The following is a 20,358-nucleotide window of genomic DNA, read 5'->3' as shown; positions in this document are numbered from 1 at the left end:
GAGTTCAATCCCTGGTTCTGCCAAAAAAAAAAAAAAAAAAAAAAAAGAACTACTGTATGCTCTTAATTTATACATGGAATCTGTATGAATAATTTCTGGAGATGTAATGGCAAGTTTTCTACATCCAGCCACGCCCCAACAGTAGGGTGGTCTACATCTGTCTTTAGTCTGTGCCTTCACAAAATGTTTTTTATGCAAATCACATGATTTTTTTTCAGATTTTTTTCTGTTTTCTAGTCTCTAGGATAAAATTACTTTTCCTGATTTTGGGTTATCTTAGGGATATTTAACTTTTTGAGGATAAGGTATACATACTATTTCCTTTTTTTCTCATTAACTTTATTGAAAATCAGTAATTATATAGCATATTAAAAATGTAGACAGATACTGAAATGTGAAAGATATGAGAAATAAACAAAGTGAATTTTAGAGAGATTTCTGAAATGAATACATAGCATGAGAGTAATAGATTGCACATTGTAAATAAATTGTTTACAAAGTTAAATGAATATAACAATAAAAATTGTCTAAAAAATGAAGAAGGATGAATTTACAGATCAGTCATGTAACAGTTCACTCTGTGCCAAAATCAAGAAACTTATGTTCATATAATTAGAATTCTCAAAGTAGAAAGGGGTAGGCAATAAATATTTAAAGACTTAAAATTTCTGAATTTCATTGAAATTATAGCACCACATTTCCAAGAAAAATGAACCTTTTACACAAGAAATAAGAATAAAATCATACCAAGATACACAAAACTGAAATTGTCCAAAACTAATTGCAAAGAAAAAAATCATAAAGCATATACATAAAAAATATTAGCTATGGAAGAACAAAATTAACTAGCATCTTATTCTACATTAGAAAAAAAAAGAAAGCAAGTGGGTAAGAAACTAGACTAATTCAAAGGACTGAAAAAAAAAAAAAACCTGTCCTCACTGAATTTTATTCTTAGCAGATGTACCTTTGAAGACTGAAAGTAAAGTGTTTTCCAATTATACAAATTCAGAATTTCCTCGTATCTCCAGATGTAGCAAATAGAAAATAAGAAAGATCATAATCCAGAAGTCAAGAGAAGCTGTTATATGGTCCTGGATAAAGAATAAAGGACTCTCAAAATGGTAGTTATGCAGGACCATGTAAAATATAATTATATTAGATGAACCTATTTAAAAGGTCATTGAAGATTCCCACAAAACAGTATCAATATAATGTCACTTCTCCATTATACTTGAAAGAGAGTTTTGCAGGGTATATCAGTCTGGGTTTGGAATTTTATATATATATTTGGGCCAGAAATTATATGTCTGGATGTGGTTTTAATTGGGTTAATGTCATTTGGGGTTTTGTATATATATCAACTAAGAAAAAGTTTTCATGATAGTAAAGAATTACTAAGAATAAACCATAACATAAATACTGCAATGGCACATATATGACCAGCACTTCTAATAGTTTGGGGATAGGATATTACACAAAGTTCTAGTATGTTACAGACATGGACAGTGTCCATGACGCTTACTGGTGGCCAGGTGTCACTTGTGGGACTGAGCCAGTGCTATTGCCTTGATATTCACCCTGTAGACCCGGGAAGAATCCTGACCCATAGGGTGCAGGAGAAGTACATTTGTAGAGTATGTTGATGGAAATATTGCTGCTGCATACAAAAGAATAATTGAAAGACTGCTGGTATGCCTCTTTTTCTCCTGTGTTTAATTGTTTGCCCTATTTGGTGGGTTCTTTCTTTTCTCATTCATGGAATTGTGGACATTTTGATCCCTCTCTAGAATATCTTCTAGTAGTCTGTGTAGGGTTGGCTTTGTTGTCATGTATTTTTTAGTTGTTCTTTGTCATGGAAGTATGTCACTTCTCCATTATACTTGAAAGAGAGTTTTGCAGGGTATATCAGTCTGGGTTGGAATTTGTTTTGTTGCATGACTTGAAGTGCTTTGCTCCATGCTCTTCTTGACTTGATGGTTTGTGAAGAGAAATCTGCCATTATTCTGATGGGTTTTCCTTTAAATGATATCTGTTTCTTTTCTCTAGCAGCTTTTAGTATACTGTTCCTGTGCTGAATTTCTGGGATCTTGATTATTATATGTCTGGGTGTGGTTTTAACTGGGTTAACGTCATTTGGAGTTCTATATGCTTCAGTTACTGAATGTCAGATTGTTTTCCCATATTTGGGAAGTTTTCTTCTATTACTTCTGTCCATTTCTTTTTATATCATTTGTATTGATTCTTTCTCATTGATGTGTATTAGTTTTACGTTGTTCATCTTTGCTTTGTCTTGCAGATGTCGAATTACATTTTCCTGCATCCTAGTTGTTTTTGAGAGATCTTTTCTTACCTTTTCGCTAGCTGCAATGTTGTCTTTAAGGTCTGAAAGTCTATTTTCACTTTCATTCAAATGGTTTTGCCAGCTTGTTATTTAGGTTTTAATTTCCTGTATATCACTTTGAATCTGCTTCATGCATTCTGTTTATTTCCTATATTGCTCATTCAAGGATTCCATCATTTTTTCATTCTCTATTTTTCTATCAGTGTCTTCTTTAGAAGCACTTAGTACAATTTCATTATAGTTATCATTTTTGTTTTTACTTCAGAAGTTATTTCTGATCTGATTTCCTCTATACCTTTTTGTAGTTGTTTCTTTACTTCAGAGGCTATTATTTCAGAGATTTTAGGTGTGTGATTCCTAAATTTTTCTATGCTATTGTCTTCTGCATTTGTTCTGGGTGGGCATGAGGCCTGACAATGCATTTTGCTCCTTCCTTTTGTCATTTTGTATAGCACTGACTTGTAACCTTTGGTGTAGAGCTTTCGTAGTTATTACCTTAGCACCAGGTCCGGATCTAGCAAGTTCAAACTCGTCCAGGTGGGTGTGGCCTGGGTCTGGCTGCTGTGCTCCACTTCTTCCTGCTGCAGCCCTTGGAGGTGACCCCTCTGTTCCACTCTGGCAAGATGTTCTGCTCTTAGATCAGCTGAGTGGGTCTTGCTTCTAGCCTCTCTGCAGGGTGTTCTGCCCCAGGGTTCCACACCGGGCCTATGTAATGATTGAAGTTTCACTCACAGGCCTTGCCTGGGCTCTGGCTCAAATGATGATCCGGTGGGGCCTGGTGTCCCACTCACATGGCAGGCCTGGGACGAATGATGATCCAGAGGTTCTGGGCAATCCCACTTACAGGTAGGGCTGTGCTGTAGGTCGAATGGGAATCTGGGGGCCCTGGGCAGTCTCACTCACAACCTGGGCCTCGGCTTTGGGTTGAATGAGGATCTGGCAGGTCCCAGGCACTCTCCTTCACATGCTGGACCTGGGTCGAATGAGGTTCCAAAGGGTCTGAATGGTCCCACTGACATGCCACGCCTGGGTTGAATGAGGATCTGGTGGGCCCCAGGCAGTCCCACTTACATACTGGGCCTGGGGCTCTCTATTTTCATTATAATTCATATGTTTTTTGCTCATTGTGGGTTACAGTGAAAATAAGAGCAAATATTTCTACAGAGTCATAGCTAATCCTGTGTTCTAAGGGTTTTGCATCTATTCAATTTTCATGAGTTTGGCACTATTTTTATTTTCTTTTTGTAGAGAAGAAAATTAAGACACAGGCTAAAATTGCAGCTCAGGTTACATAGCTACTAAATGTAAGTGGGCAGGGTAGATTATGGATGTCAGTAGTCTAGCATCATCATCTGTGTCTTCCATCATTTCTCACACTTCTGCTGATTTTTCCATTTTCAGGTATTTCATAAGCCATTAAACTGTTTGCCCTTCTGTTAAATTATTGTCTATTTTGATATTAAGGATTTGATAATTTGCCATACCTAGGAGAAGGATGTCCGGAAATGGAAGGAAGAATTACTTGATCAACGGCGTAGGATGATGGAAGAGAAATTACTTCATGCTGAATTTAAACGAGAGGTGCAATTACAAGCAATTGTGAAAAAAGCACAAGAGGAAGAAGCCAAGGTATATTATAGATGTTTCAAGACCCTAATCAATTGCCCAAGTTCTTGTTTCAGGTGTTATATAATGGTAATAGAAGTTCCTGTTTATCAAGTATTTATTCTGTTTCAGAATAACAGAATATTTTACTGGCTCATTTGAAATTTACTGGGTACAATAGCTTATTTTATTATTAACTGTTTCTCTGGGGAAGAATTCCTGAGGCCACATGGAGTTTTGGCTTTCTTGTGGATAACTTACATTTACTGTTTGGAAATTAAAGTTTTATTTTTCTTTCTTAATGTTGTATAATGTAGTATTGGATATTATTGATGTTGATCTTCTGAATCTGTTTTTCATGGGATAATGTAGATTATTTCAATCTTCATTTTGTCTCTACCCATCAGATTATGTTTCTTATATTTTATGTTGGAATATTTTCTGTTGCCTTTCTTATGTGCATAGATATTATTTACCTTTGTCTTTGTTTCTATTAGGTAATCTTGACTTGTTCTCCATAGTCAAAGCATATTTATTTATTTATTTAGTCTCTATTAAAAATAATACATTAACCATGATCAATATAAACCTTTTCCTCTGTTAGTAATTTCAGTTCTTACCGTCTCTGTTCTGTTCCATGCTTTTCCTAATTTGATTACTTCTGTGATAGCATTACTTTTCTGTTCAGTTTGTTTCTTTAGCTCTCTAATCACTATCTTATGATAATCTCTTTGCCCCTTTTAATTCACATTCTTACTAAATTTCTGAAGTGTTCCAAAGCTTGCATAAGGAATTTTCTATTTTTTTAGTTATATATTTTTCTCATCCAGCTTTCCCCACTCCACTTTTACATATTCTCTTTCATTCAAATTTTTTTTTCATCCAAATTTTATGTGGTTGATATACTAGATCTTGCTTATTTTTTGTTTCATCTTGTTTTATGCTTAATATGTGAATCCTGATACTATATGAATAAATTTTTCTTGAATGTACTTAATTATTGTGTTCTTCCACTGAAGTTTGAAAAATGCTTATATAGTTGATCTACTTTTAAAATTGTGCTTGTGTAAAGAGCAAAATAGAAAAGCAATGAACAGAAAATAGGAAGAAGTTGAAATATTTTCCAAATAGCGTACACCATTGTTTTAAAAATATTTCAGTATATATACTGATATGTTTCATTTATAAAAAAATCGAAAGTTTTAGTTTGTTGAAAAGAGAATTTATGAAATTTTTTTGTTTTTTGTAAAAATCTTTTTTTGTTTATGTTTTGTACTGAGTAATTATTTTGAAGATAACAATACAAAGTATAATTACTTTTGCTATTCTGTTTATTATTTGATTATGATTTTTTTTGTGTGTGTGTGTGGTACTGGGGATTGAACTCAGGACCCTGTGCTTGCCAAGCAAGTGCTTATTCTACCGAACTATCTTCCCAGGCCCTTGAAAATTTTTTTTTCATAAAATAAGAAATTGTGCTTGTGGTACAGACATTAAGAAAAGTGAATGAGAACTATATTCAAATCTTTTTGTATGCATTTATTCATCTTGAGCTAGGTTTTACTGAATAGCATGGATTTCTGCTATCTGCTTCTGTCAGAATTAGCTCCATGTTTACTTCCCTCCTTCAGTACGTTGTTTTCATTGTGACATGCTCTCCCTTTAGCTTTCAAGAGTAAGAGATTTAATCCCAACTGAAGCTTTGAACCTCATTATTTGCTATACTTTACTCCTCAAAGTTTTATTGTCTATCAGTGTTGGCTACTGGCATGTTATAATTTTTTTAAGACAAAAGATGTTAATGAATGAGCTGTTTTTTTTCTAACTCAAAACCTCAGTGTTTAGGTTTAATTGCATTGTTGGCACTTTGCAATAAATAAGTGGGTTTTAGCTTGCAGTTTGGGCGCACCTTTCTAACAGGTATTGCAGAAGTCAGCTCTTATAAAGCAGCACACAAGAGTGTGAGCTTGCAGCATGTACTTCAGTGTTTTGTATTTAACTGTCATTCATTTAATGTGTCAAGGAAAAATGATTTGTTTATTATAACTTGCATCCTTTTTAACTCATTCAATTAACATGAACGGTACCTAATAAACTGTAATATTGTTTGTGTACTTTGAAATTACAGTTGTAGAACTCTATAAGATAAAGTTGTAAGAATCTTAAGTTCTTTGTAAGAATTTTGTTTTGTGATATAGTTAAAACTATATTCTATGGCAGCTTCTAAATCAGTTCTTACAGAGCAAGCCTGTGAGTTTGTTAAATACATTGCATTATGACTCATTTGGAAGTATATATTGCAAGAAAAACCCATAAATCACTCATTTTTCTTCTGTCTTATCATTGGTTTATATTTTATATTAAAAACTATTGTTAAAGTTCTTATTCTTGTGATGTGTCCTAGGTTAACAGGATTTGAACCCTATTTTCTTTGTCTTTATTGAAGGTAAATGAAATTGCTTTTATAAATACACTTGAAGCCCAGAATAAACGGCATGATGTTTTATCCAAATTGAAGGAATATGAGCAGAGACTTAATGAGTTACAGGAAGAGCGGCAGAGGAGACAGGTAGAAAAGCAAGCACGTGACGAAGCTGTGCAGGTAAGAGTTGATTCCACATGCATGTGCTGAGTGACACCTCTCATGTCCTAGGCTCTGGGTGCTAAGGATCCAGGAGTATAATCTCTTTGTTCTTTTTTTTTTTCTTTGTTCTTGATGTGCAGGGATTAACATAGGATTGCTTGGGCAGGAAAACGGTGTTTACTCCTTCAGATAAGGTTGTTAGTACCTCTTTCAGTAGATGGAAGTCATAAAAACAAAATCTCTAGATGAAGAGTTGAACTGACAGATTATCTGTTCTTTTTTTATTTTAAAGATAATTAAAAAAGGGACTGGGGAGATAGCTCAATAGAATCAGCGCTTGCCTGGCAAGAGCAAGGTCCTGAGTTCAATCCCCAGTTCAGCAAAAAAAAAAAAAAAAAAAAAAAAAAAAAAAAAGAAAGAAAGAAAGAAAAAAAGATAATAAAAAAATCCCAAAATGATACAGAATTTCAAAACAAAAATGATAGGGAATTAATGATTATTATATTGCATATTGTTATCATCAAAGTAGTTGCACAGGTGTGTAAGATTGGCCAAATAATATAAACATAACTGCTCCTTTCAATGTACTAATAGAAATTAATAGTATATTCTCTGTTCTTTTCTAGTTGAGTTAGGCAAGAATGTGTCCTCTTCTCCTTATTAAAAAAGGTGGCTTTTAGTAAGTATATCTGGCCATAAGAACTGGGTCATCTTTTTATTTATGATAGGGGCACCTATCCTTTACTGGCCAGTATCATCAGATACTTTTCACCTCTGCAGCAAACCTTAACTTAGCTGCCATTTCCAGGATATGAAGAAAGGTTAAGGCATAAATTGTGTTTCTGTTTATTTTAGATTTTCTTTAATAATAAAATATCTTGACCTTAGACTCTTAAGTTGTAATGTTTTTGGTGTAAAGAACACATGCAAATTCAGACTTACCATATAGATACTTGGAGACCACTGACCTATGCAGTATGCTTTGAGGAATACAAAGTTTCCTATCTTTAGGGAACCGTTTTAAATTGTAAAATGCTAGCCAAATTTACTAGTTTTGCTCCAAAGCTCTACAGCTACTTATTATCTTTTCCATTTACTGAAAACAAATTAGGTTGGTCTTTGAAGTTCAGTTAACTTTTATTGGTACAGTGTAAGTAAATCTTATATCCATGAAAATAGCAAACAACTTGACATTAAACAGTAGTTGTAAGTCTATAGCTTAGCTACACTGTGCAGAGTTATTTTTGTATAGTAATATATTTCTCTTAGGAAGCCTGTTCATATTTTTATAATTATATTTTTAGAGTGTTTGGTTTTTAAATCAAATATGACATGATTTTTTTACTCTAAGCAAATATGACAAAGAGAAAATATTTTTGTTTGTATTTTCTTTAACATTTTATGTAGCAGATTTGATTGTTTTCAATCTTAAGAGATTTTGAAATTTTGTATAGCTAATAAACAAGTTTCCATATATTCTTGATTAGTAATGTTTGAACCAGTCCATGAATAGTATGGCAGATACAAAATAATATATTTAATGATTAATCATTCACTTCTTGCAGTCTACAGTGTGCATTCTAGATCCCAGTCTCTTTTTGGCAGATGGGGTGGGAAAGTGGGAGAGTGAAAATGATTCACTGATCCTTCAGACTTCCTGAGGTGGGTTTCCTTGGGGTGAGAGAAGAGGAAGTTATTGTGAGCTCAGTAACCTCTCAGAATTGTTTGGATCTGTCATCAAGCATTACCTGAACATAAACTACCTCTTTTTTTTCTGCTAACCTTTACTAACTCTTACTATAGGCAAACACTAGGGTGAGTAGTTACCTATATTAATAATTTAGTACCTCACAGGCTACCAGCATTCTTTGAGGCATAGTGACATTCCCAAGGCCATATATATATATTTCTAGAACCTAGATCAGCATGTTCCATTAATCATCAGTGAGGGGAAGAGGCAGATTGTAATATCTGGAAAATAGACCAGGTTGAAAGAAAGGTGTCAGTTCTGCTGGTGGCTCAGTGAACATTAGCAAAGTACCTCTAGACAGAAATATACACAAGACACAGTATTTTGTGTTAAAGCATGCTCCATTTTGATGAAGTATCTTCTGCCTTGAGAATGATAACTAATTACTGAGAATTTACTCCATTCCAGGCTCTCTTGTAAATGCTTTCTATGTAGTATCTGATGTGTTCTTTACCAAGTCATAAGAAATATATATTATTGTTATTTTTCTCCCAGAAAACTAAGGCACAAAGAGTGTAACTCCCTAGCCTGGAGTCATGCAGGAAACAAAAACATGGAATCTGGCCTAGTGCCCTGTGTCATACCCACTGTGCTGTATTAAGTTGCCTCTTTCACTTTCCCAGAAGCTTTCTTTAACTCTGTAATGGAAGCTTACTTTGGAAATAAAATCTGTTAACTACAATGTTTTCATTATGTTTAGATATTTCTATAGCTATAATAGAACATGTAGCAACATAATGTTTTATAAAATAGTATTTCTCATAATTATGTGTAATGCTGCTAAATGATACATAAAAAGATATCATTACTGTTTTATGTACATATATATATATATATATATATAAGATATCCTTACTGTTTATATACAGAGAAGCATCATATGCAGTAGTAAACCATAAATATATAAAGTTGAATATTTAAAGCAGTATAGAATGTATGTCACCTTTAATTACTTACATTTACATGTAATTCTAATGTCTTTTAAAAAAATATTTTGAACATCAGGAACGCAAGAGGGCTCTAGAAGCAGAGCGGCAGGCCCGTGTAGAAGAATTATTGATGAAGAGGAGAGAACAAGAAGCTCGGATTGAACAGCAGAGACAAGAGAAGGAAAAAGCCCGTGAGGATGCTGCTCGGGAGAGAGCGAGGTACCTCATTTGCTAGCTGGATGTTGATTATGAGGAGAATTTTACACTGAGTAAATATTTAAATCAGTCCTTAATAAAACAGCCATTTGATGTCATGTTTATTTTTTAGATGTAGTCACAAAAGTTTAAATGTACCAGATTTTCATTCCTAGGTATTGTGACATTACACTCAACATGGAAATCTTTTGAAATTTTCTATTGGGTGAGAAACTTGATATTTTAAGATATTTGATTGAAAAAAGAAAATCTGATTTTGGTTCACTTAAGCAAAAAGGAACATTTTAGGAAGATATTGGGGCATGAGTGACAGATCAACTTGAGATATTTTGTGTGGTTTTTTTTTTGATTCATAAGTTATTAAAAAGTTTATTTCCAACTACATGGGAATAGCACACATTTTTTCTGTTATTGATTTCTACTGGAATCTTTTTTGCCAGAAGAGCCACACTTTGCATGGTTTTAGTGTGTAATTTACATTTTTCTAGCCTTGGATGTAGTCACTCTTGGGAACACTCTGTGACCTTGGAAATAATACATCTTCAGCTGCTAGCAAAGGGCTGCTTTCTATCAGTTCAGTGGACTTAGAATGTTGGCTCATCTTTGTGACTTAGTTTTGGTCTAGTTTTCTCAACTCTTGAGAAAAGATTATTGAAGTCTTTAAATTTAAAAGGTGAAATTTGTATTTCATACTTCAGTTTTCAGACTTTGTTTTCATGTAGCTTGATGCTTACTTACTGAAGTGCATGGAACTTGTAATTGTTACATATTTCGTTGAGACTAATTCTTTTATTTTAAAATGTTCCTCTTTGGCTTCTAAAAAACATTTCTTGCTTTAAGGACAATTTTTTTTCTCTGTTTTAATATAACCATAGTTACTATTTATAAGGTACCTCTTTTGTCCTTTTACTTTCAACTTCCTTGTGTTTCTGTTTCTTAAACATGTCCTTTATGCACTACATTTAGTTGAAGCTTGCTTTTCTGTCTGGTCTACTAATTTCTGCCTTTTGGCTGGGACAGTTTATTGGAATAGAGTATGTTCTCATTTGATGTAATTATTGATTTTGGTCAAATTTATGTCTGTCGTTTGATAACTGTTGTATATATCAAGTCTTTTTTGTTTCCATCCTTACTGCTTTGTTGTTTAATAAGCTAGTACTGGGTGGAAGAGGTAGCTCAACAGCATAATTGCCTGCCTGGCAAGTCCAATGGCCTGAGTTCAATCCCCAGGACCGAAAAAAAAAAAAAAGCTAGTACTTTGTGGTAAATTATTTCAACTTATTTAATTTTTAAAAAATGCGCTGTATTAATTATTTACTTAATAGTTACTCTCTGGATTATGTTAATCATCTTGATTTATTACAATTTACTTAAGGTTACAAATGAATTAATTTTGGTAAAATAGAGTAACTTTGTCTGGTGTATTTCTTTGTCCTGTGCCCTTATGTTATTGTTGTTACATATCTCACATCTTATATCATAAATTAAATAATATAGTGTTACAGTTATTTTTATGGAGTCCTATATTTTAAAAGAAACCAGAATAAAACTATTTGTTCATTCTTTTATATTTATCCATATACTTATAGTTTCTGATGTACTTCATTTATTAGTGTGTGCATTTGAGTTACCTTTGTTGATCACTTGAGCAGATGGACTTCTTTTTGTATTCCTAGTAAGAGAGTTTGATTTTTAGTAATTACCTTGGTTTTTGCTTTTCTGGAAATAGTTTTACTAGATATAGAGTTCTTGGTTTTTCTTTTAGTATTTTGCGTATTCTGTTGTTTCTGATGAGAAGTCTGCCATTAATCTTTCCCCTTCGTGTTGTGAGTTGTTTTTTCTTTATGCCTTCAGGAAATTCTCTTTATCATTTGTCAGTTTGAATATGATTTGCATGGGGTTGCCTTTGTGTTTATCTTTGCTTATACATTCATGTTTTTATTAAATTAGTGCATTTTGTCTAGGCCATTGTGTCTTCATATATTCAGTTGTCATTCTTTTTAGGCTCCTCTGAGCTATAACAGTTTTTCACACTTTCCTGACCTTATAATGACATGACAGTGTTGAGGAGTAATGGTTAGATTTTATAGAACTTACCCAATGAGGACCTGCCTGATGTTCTTCTCTTTTTAGATTGGGGCTAGTCTTTTGTGAGGAAGACTCCAGAGTTAAGGTGCCATTCTTCACAAACATGTCATTCTCTCAACCCTCAGAGATGGTAATGTTTATTACCTAGCTGAGGTTTGGTTACCAAGTTATATTTAAAATTTCTTTGTATTGTCCTCTTTAGAAGCAGGCCACTGATAGTATAAACTCAAATGGTAGGATGCAAAGAGTAACTATATATATATTACTTGAAATTCTTCTGTGCAGGACATTTGTTTATTCTTCCTGAATTGGCCATTTTTATTACTATAACAAAATACCTGAGACTGGGTAATACATGAAGAAGAGAGATCTTTATCTCACCGTTTTTAGAGGGGGCTTCAAAGATTATAGTACCAGCTCCAGTCTGGCACCCCTTGGCTATATCACACCATGGTGGATAACATCATGGTAGAATGTACTAAAGAAGAAAAGATCTTCTGGGGAGACAGGAAAGCAGGACGAGAGGAGCACCCAGCTTGTTCTTTTAGAACTAACCAAGATTTTCTGAGCCCCATGCCAATCCCTTTGGGACATCACATCTGGAACCTAACTGCTGGGCCTCACCTCTCAGAGATCTCATCTCTTCCCACATTGTTCCACCATACCAGGCTTCCAGGATGAACTGTGGACAACCATAGCACATTTCTTTATTTAACAATATCAGTATAGCTTGAGTATATTTATTTCATACTTTTGAGTAGTAATCTCACACAATATTATGTGCCATATTGTTCTATCTTTGAACATGGGAAATTTTTTTAGTTGGATCCTGTGTCCCTTTGATTAACTTCATCTGTTTGTTTGTTTATTTTTGTTTTGTTTTGAGTATTTTCTTTCTTAAGCTACAGATATCCCAAATTCATCTTGTATTTTATATTCCCAGCCCTCAGATAAGCTATTTTAATTTAGGAGTCTAGTTCCTTTTACTAGAAAGTTTTTTAAAAACTGATTCTGTTTCTTTTTTGAAATTCCATGTTTGTGGAATCATTGTCATCTTTTTTTAACTGTTTTGGCATGCTTTCCTTTAATTACTTAAGCACATTTGTAAGAGCTCTATAGCCATATAGTCCTCTTTGTTTGCTAAAACAGTATAGACTTCATTTAGAGACTTTCATCCACAGAGTTTTCCTGGATTTGCCATACTTTATATGTCTCTTAGTTCTTTATTGTAAAGTAGACATTTTTAGATAATGTATTTAAGCAAATCTGTAGCTTGCATCAGTAAATATATAAAAATACTTCTTAATTTCTGAATTTATTGTCTTTAGTTGAGCTTCAGAACCTTGAAATTTTTTTTAGCAATTTTGTTATGTTTTATACTTCTTTTGGGGCAAAAGATTCATTGATCTCTCATAGCTAGAAGCCCTATCCTTAATATTATTTTTTAAATTAGAAACACATTTATCAAAATAAAATTTATGTAAAGTTAAGTAGTCTACCAGTTTTATAATTAAGAATGACGTTCCCTGGCCCCATATCTCTCTACTTCAATTACCATTCCTGTAAAGCAAACTACTTTAGCTTCATTAAGCTGAAGACATCTGTTTCTAAGTTGCCCAATACTCACATATTTCTAAGAAACATGCTTACATTGTTATTTCTTGAATTTTCTATACAGAAATTATTTGATTTTTCTACTAAAAATGATGAGGTTTTAGTATTTCCTCTCATATCTTCATTTTACATTCAAAATTCCCCTTTCTTCAATTTTGATTTGGTTAAATGTTTTCAGCAGTCTTTCTTACTCTGAAAACTGAGCTACTTAGTATAATCCAATTATCTTTCCTTTATGTTGTGACTTGTTGTTGTCCCTGAGTGAATGATTGCCTTGTTTCAGTTTGTTTTTTTTTCCTGTGCCCCAGTCACTGACTCATTTCCAAACATTAAAAAGGAACTAGCAATTTGAACATATTTGAATTTATTAATAATTCTGTCAGTTAAACTTTTCTTAGAGATAGCACTCTGAATTCCTATATCTTTTGACTTCAGTTTGGATTGATCCTTTCAGTCCTTTGAAATGTTATCTTAGAACCTCTTTTTATCTTCCTCCTATGTTAAACTAATTGGCTCCAGTACCATTTCTTCTTTTTTCTGAATAAACTCTGGTTTTGCTGGAGCATATTCTTGAGTACCTAACACAAGAACCATTCTAGGGACCTTTTTTGAGGCAGTGCAAATGTGTTTTATTCCACCTTCTACTTGATCAGGCACAGAATACTTAATTGGCAATAATTTCCCCTCAGAATTTACAAGGCATTGATTGGAACCTAACTTCTACTGTTGCTACTAAGTAGTCAATTTTTACTGTTTATGTTTCTTCAAAAACAATTGTTCCATGTGTTTTGCATTTGTATTCATTGTGGTAATAGGCACATAAAGTCTGGAAGGTCATATCCTTTAAAACAGTCTTTTTATAGAGATTTTATACCTTGGTATTTCTTCCATCCCATTTTTTGATTATGTATTTCTTGTAGAACTGATATTAGCAGTTGTTGGATCTCCTGAATTTAATCTAATTTTTTTATCCTTTCATAACTATTTTCTCCTTTAATGAATTTTTATTCTACTTTTTAGAATATTTTAGTTTTCTCTGTTTTTCTAATGATTTAAACTGTTTCTTTTTGTGTATTTTAAACATATACATATTTTTTTCTCTTACTCCTTTTTTCATAAATAGCATTCCGTTCTTGTTTCATGGGCATAAAATATTTTCTTGTTCTCCACAGGTTGATAATTATAGTTGTGTTGAAAAATTTTTGTGTTTCTTACTTTATTTTGAGACGGGGTCACAGGCTGGCCTTGAACTCACTATGCAGCCCAGGCTGTTCTTGAACTCACATGACGATCTTCCTGCCTTAGTTTCCTGAGTACTGGCATTATAGGTGTGTGCCACCACACTCAACACATTTTCCTTTTTTTGGCATCTTTTTTATGTTATTAGTTTTCATCCCTCACTTCATTATAGAAATTCTCTTCCAATGTCCAATGCTCATCACCCATATCTCCATATTTTTTCCTTAGTCCTCTCTTTTTATGCAACACTGGATAGCAGTTTCAGTATGTTAATGTCTTGGGCTGGATTTAGAAAATAATGGGCCACTCTGAAGGTCTGTGGGGAACTGGGCTTTACTTAGAGTATCCCTGCTTATGTTTTTGTTGACTTTCTCTGAGGCTACCCTAAGCCTCATAGATGCCTTGGGGAAGTCTGGGGCAGTGGGAAATAATCAGGCTGCCAGTACTGTGTGTGTGCTGAAAGGGGAAGGTGCTGTTTGTCTAAGCGTTTCAGTGTGGAGAGTTTTACTTAAGCTTCTCATTTTCAGTATATTATTTCTCCTTCTCCTTGTCATTGTCTTGAATGCTTGGCCTTGCATGTTTGCTGCTCCAGCAGGCCTCTCCTGACTTCCTTGCTGTGTGTGGAGAATTGTGCAGTCCCATTTACCTTTATTGCTTCCTTCCTGAGTGGTTTCTCTGGCTTCTAAGTTTTTATGGAGTTTGCTGATCGAGTTGCTTTCTAGTTTCTCCCTTTGATAACCTAAATTTCAGGTTTCTCAGGTCTGCTTTTCTGTTTTTGTAATATTGTTGTTCATCATATGTGATTATTTCTTATCCTGTTCTGTCTTTGAGTTTATGCCTTTTTTATTCCTTTCTCGTGGTTTTAGTAGGACTTTGCAAGGGAATGAAGATAATTGTTTTCAAAATGCCTAATTAACTAATTAATTAATTAACTTCCTGTCTTTTTAAGATAGGATCTCACTATGTGGTTCATACTGGCCTTGAGCTTGCTTTTGTAGCCAAGGTTGGTCTCAGACTTGCAACAATTCTCTTGCCTTAGCCTCGCGGGTGAAAAATGTTACATTTAAATAACAGTTTACCTTATGTTCAGATACCCATTTTCATAGCTAATTATCTCTGCTGCCCCAGCACCAAAAAATAAAGACAAAATTCTAGTGCTCCCAAATATTTAATGGGCAGTAAACCTGGAACATAGTAGACACTCAGAATTTCTTTATAAATAATCTTTAGAATATATGAAGCTTTGAGTCCTAGATGTGTTTTTTTAATCTCATGTGATGTATTACTCTAAGCAGCTGACTCTTCTTACAGAGACCGGGAAGAACGATTGGCAGCACTCACAGCTGCTCAGCAAGAAGCTATGGAAGAGCTGCAGAAAAAAATTCAGCTCAAGGTACAGATATATATTCTTAATTAGAAGTTTTAGAGCTTGCAAAGGAGCATGACATTAAAATTGTACATATAGCAAAAAGCTGAATTAATTTGTATTAATCTTTAGACACAAGTCTTCTATGACTGGGTTGTGACTCAAAGTCAGCTACCTGAAGTCTACATTTGGTGAGGTAGTAAGGTGCTTTGTGGAAAAATATTAAAGGAAAATTAATATTTCTGGATGTACCCAGAAATTTAATGACTTGAAGGTATGACTGCTAGGCTTCGGGTATTCATAAACTGTTATCATTTAGAAATATACTAAAAGATGTTTCTTCTTCTTATATTGATTTGACTTTAAATATATATGGGTTACACAGTTGTAGATTGAAATATTATGATAAATTGACTTTTTTGGGGAGGAACTACTGGGGATTGAACCAGAATGTAAGGGAGCTTACATTCCCTTTGTTTGTTTTGTTTTGAGGAAGGGCCTCTCTCAGTTGCCTGGATTGGGCTTGAATTTGAGATCCTCCTGCCTTACGCTTCCAGAGTACTAGAATTTTAGGCATACACCATCACACCCAAATGGAACAATTGATATTTTCTAGAAAATTTTTGCCATTACTACAAGATGTAGGTATCTTTAACATATGAATATTTGCATTATATCAGAATTATTTATCTGTCAAAGTAGATCATATTTTACTACTTGTATACCTAGAAAATTAATATTCCTTTAATTATAATTCAGCAGATAAAAATTTATGAATGAATAAGGTTGTGATTTCAATTGTCAGGAAACTCATAATGGAGTGTGCAATTCAGATGCTCAGCAGTTTCCGTACAGATGGAAGTATACATGGAGTGCTATGGAAGGCAGAGGAGGACACTGACATTAGTGGTGCCAGAATTCAGGAAAATTATTTTAGGGTATAATACCTAAGCTGATGTTAAAGGAAGATCGAGATGAATGAACAGGAGAATGAGTGGGTGAGTGGAATCCACTCCAGTAGTCATATGCAAGAAGAATGAGTACACAGGCCTGGGTCTGAAATAGCTTTTAAAGAGTTAACAGTTTACCTTACGTGGCACTCAGGTTGAGGGTATGTTTACATCATGAGCACTGCTAGGACAGGAGTCATTTTTGCCAGTCAGATTTTTTGGTACAGGGGATGGAACTCAGGACCTTGTGCTTGCCAGGCAGGCACTTAAACCACTGACCTATCTCCCTGGCCCCACCAGTCAGTTCTTGTTTGCACAAGACATACTCTTACATCTGTTTGTTTTATATCTACTATTTTTGCATACTATTTTATGAATACATTGTATTTGCCTTTAATGTTTGTTTGTAGAGAAATCTAATAATAAGTTCTGGTTATTTTTAAATTTTTTTTTGTGGTACCAGGGATTGAACTCAGGTCCTTGTACTTGCCAGGCAAGTGCTTATTCTACTGAGCTACCTCCCTAGTCCCTTATGGTTATTTTCTTTTACTAATTTATGTTTTATTTGTGAAAATAACCTATAATTTTGTGCTAAAATTTATAAAAATTCTTAACATGAATACATTAGGTATAAATTTTATACTTCTCCAGAACTCACTGTTACTCTTTTATAGTACAAAACAGACATGTTTGGGACACTGAGGATAAACAGGAAGGAAGTAACAAAAGATCTAAAAAAGAAAGAACTGAGAAGGGAGAACTGTTAGTATATCAGAGATGAAAAGTCTGTGTTATGAAATGGAAAGACAAAAAAATCTCTCCTTATTGTCAATTGTTCATAATACACAAATGATAGAATTTGAAAGAAGAAACAAAACTAAAATAATTCCAGCAGTGGTCATTGATTCTAATACTTCAGTGGGTGGTGTTGACAGAGTTGACCAACATCTACCAAGCTATCCTATAATCAAAAACCAAGGTAAAATATTATAAAATATTTGTGCATAGTCTGGACCAAACAATATGGAACTTACTTGTTATTTATTCAAAACAAGGGGGTTCAAAAATTCATTTACAATTTAGTTTAGGTCTAATAGACCAATAATTAAAAAATACTTGATAGCAAAACTCTAGCCAGAATAAGCTGTTACATTTGGTGGATAGATGTGTTATTGAAAGTATACCACCCACAGCAAACAAGATCAACATAACCATGTGAAATGTATTGTTCAGAGAAAGACAAAAATTCAAAAAGAATTCAGTCTAGATACTACTGTTTAGATTATATTTTGTTGCTTTTGAATGTTTTAAGATATATCATACACAGAAAATTATTTAATAAATTTGATTTAATAGTTCAAAAATTGTATATTATTATCTATAAAATTAATGAAAATATATAATTTTTAGTCATCCTGTATTTAAATAACTGGACTTGTTAGTGGTTAGAGAAATTCCCTGGATAGTTCCTGGAGGTTAAAAAAAAATTAGGGAATGGGCTATGTAGAGTTTTGTGTCATAATAAGCTTTACTGTATGGCGAGATACGGGTTTTACCCACAGCTGAGCATTTCCCATAGTGTGTTTTCAAAAGTGTGTGGTGGGCAACTGATTTATGAAATGCTGCCTATTCATAGCTAAGCTTATTGAGTCAGAGCACAGCAACATACTAGAGACCCCATGAAATTGTATGTTAAAAAATTTGCTCATCTTTAACTTACTGTTTTCTAAATTTACTCCCACCATACCTCTATAATGTCCCATGGAACATACTTTAGGAAACATTACCTTGCATGTTGGATATTTTAAAGGGCTTTGCATAAACCTTTGTCTTTAGTGTACAGTTTAGTACCTAAGTAAGTCCATCCCCTATTATTTCTAAGCTTTACTGGAAATCTTCCTTAGTATGATTAGAACTCTTTTAAATTTTTTTGACTTTGATTTCATCTGCAGCATGATGAAAGTATTCGGAGGCACATGGAGCAAATTGAACAAAGAAAAGAAAAAGCTGCAGAGTTAAGCAGTGGACGACATGCAAATACTGATTATGCTCCCAAACTGACCCCTTATGAAAGAAAGAAGCAGTGTTCTCTTTGCAGTGTCCTGGTAAGTCCATGTTGTTATCATGGTGTTATAATTTAGATGTTCTAAAGTGGAAGGAACCATGGAATATAATCTTCTAGGCTCTTAAGACTCATGGTAGGCATCTGCTGAAATACCATAGATTTCTTTAATGATTTTCAATGAAAATAAGTAGTACAGGTAGCGGCATTTAGGAATAGCAGTGCAGAGTTCCACAGCATGCTGTTGCTATTAAAATGGATGCTTACCTACTCACTGATAGTTTACTTGAAGAAAAGCACCATTTTCAGTGCTGACAGTTGAACCTTAAACTTAGAGGAAGTGATAATCCTGTTAGGCCAGCTGTGATGGATGGCATTCCCTTTTTGATCATACATCTTTGAAGGATTCTCATAATTATGTGTTAAGGGAATATTTTTAGACCTAATATATAAATGGTAAGCTGATCTTAATTTGCCTGTTGTGTATGCAGGTGTTAAATGTGTAATATCTAAAATTAGATTTATGTTGATTTCACTGCTTCAATTTCATGCTTTTAGATCTCTTCAGAGGTGTATCTTTTTAGCCACATTAAGGGAAAAAAACATCAGCAAGCTGTGAGAGAGAATAGCAGCATCCAAGGACGTGAGCTTTCAGATGAAGAAGTGGTAAGCTTTACTTCTGCTCATTTATACTTTATTATCTATGTGATTTTTTGTTATAAAGAATTACTATTTACATGTATTTCTGATATTTAAAGTTATATGTCATACAGTATGTAAATATATTATGTTAGCACATATTAATTTAATAACTAAAAATGTAATGTATTATTTGCATAAATTTTGCACAAGAAAAAGTTTGTTTTGATATTTTAATAATGGGACAGGTATTACTCAGTTCTGTGTCAAATTTACTACAAAACAGGTAATGTGCAACCAGTGAGATTCAGTGGACTAAAGTGCGTGCTTAATCAAGCTTAGGCAAGTAGGGACCTTGGTTCCATCCCGAGCACAACATGGTTTACCAGCCCTGCCCCCAGGGCAGGTTGAGCCCACCACAGAATCTGGGAATGGTGGTACATGTCTGTAATCCCAGCGCTGGGGAGGCTGAAAGCAGGAGGATCACTGTGAGTCTGAGCTACATAGTGAGACCCTGTAACAACCAAACACATTAAAAAAGGAAAAATAAAAATAGTTAACAGTATGTTTTTCTTGTATGTGGATGATTTTGAACCCATAAACTACTCAGAAATCTTTGGAAATGCAGTATTTATTCATCTGTAATAATTCTTAATGTGGAATTTATATTTTCATAATCTATTTGTAATCATTTTTCTTTCAGTTGTTACTGAGACTTACATAGTATAGCTCAATAACCTATGAATTTGTTTTGTTAAAAATAGGAAATTTCTGGGCCAGGGAGATGGCTTAGTGGAGTAAGTGCTTCCCTGGCAAGTGCAAGGGCCTGAGTTCAATCCCCGGTTCCACAAAAAAAAAAAAAAAAAAAAAAGGAAATTTCTAGAGCTACTCAAGAATGAGCAATTCACGAGTCCTAGCCCAGGTCCGGTGAGTGTGCAGAGAGTTTCCTGCTACCCTGCGCCGGCGGGACCA

The 20,358-nt window shown here is 33.9% G+C and overlaps 1 protein-coding gene across 3 annotated transcripts in view; it reads left to right on the top strand.

Annotated features, from left to right (window-relative positions):
* Positions 1-20,358, top strand: part of Scaper (S-phase cyclin A associated protein in the ER) — a 438,975-nt gene that overhangs the window by 105,087 nt on the left and 313,530 nt on the right. For all 3 annotated transcript variants that reach the window (XM_023712676.1, XM_023712675.1, XM_023712677.1), the window contains 6 exons: positions 3,833-3,973; positions 6,396-6,551; positions 9,289-9,431; positions 15,681-15,762; positions 18,638-18,790; positions 19,306-19,413. In XM_023712676.1, the coding sequence (XP_023568444.1) occupies positions 3,833-3,973; positions 6,396-6,551; positions 9,289-9,431; positions 15,681-15,762; positions 18,638-18,790; positions 19,306-19,413 (783 nt within the window). The remainder of the gene's footprint in view (positions 1-3,832; positions 3,974-6,395; positions 6,552-9,288; positions 9,432-15,680; positions 15,763-18,637; positions 18,791-19,305; positions 19,414-20,358) is intronic.

The sequence above is a fragment of the Octodon degus genome, unplaced genomic scaffold (genome assembly GCF_000260255.1).
Source record: "Octodon degus isolate 3935 unplaced genomic scaffold, OctDeg1.0 scaffold00026, whole genome shotgun sequence".
NCBI classification, from domain to species: domain Eukaryota; kingdom Metazoa; phylum Chordata; class Mammalia; order Rodentia; family Octodontidae; genus Octodon; species Octodon degus.
Note: the sequence above shows the minus strand (reverse complement) of the source record. Positions and strands in the feature narration are given on the sequence as shown.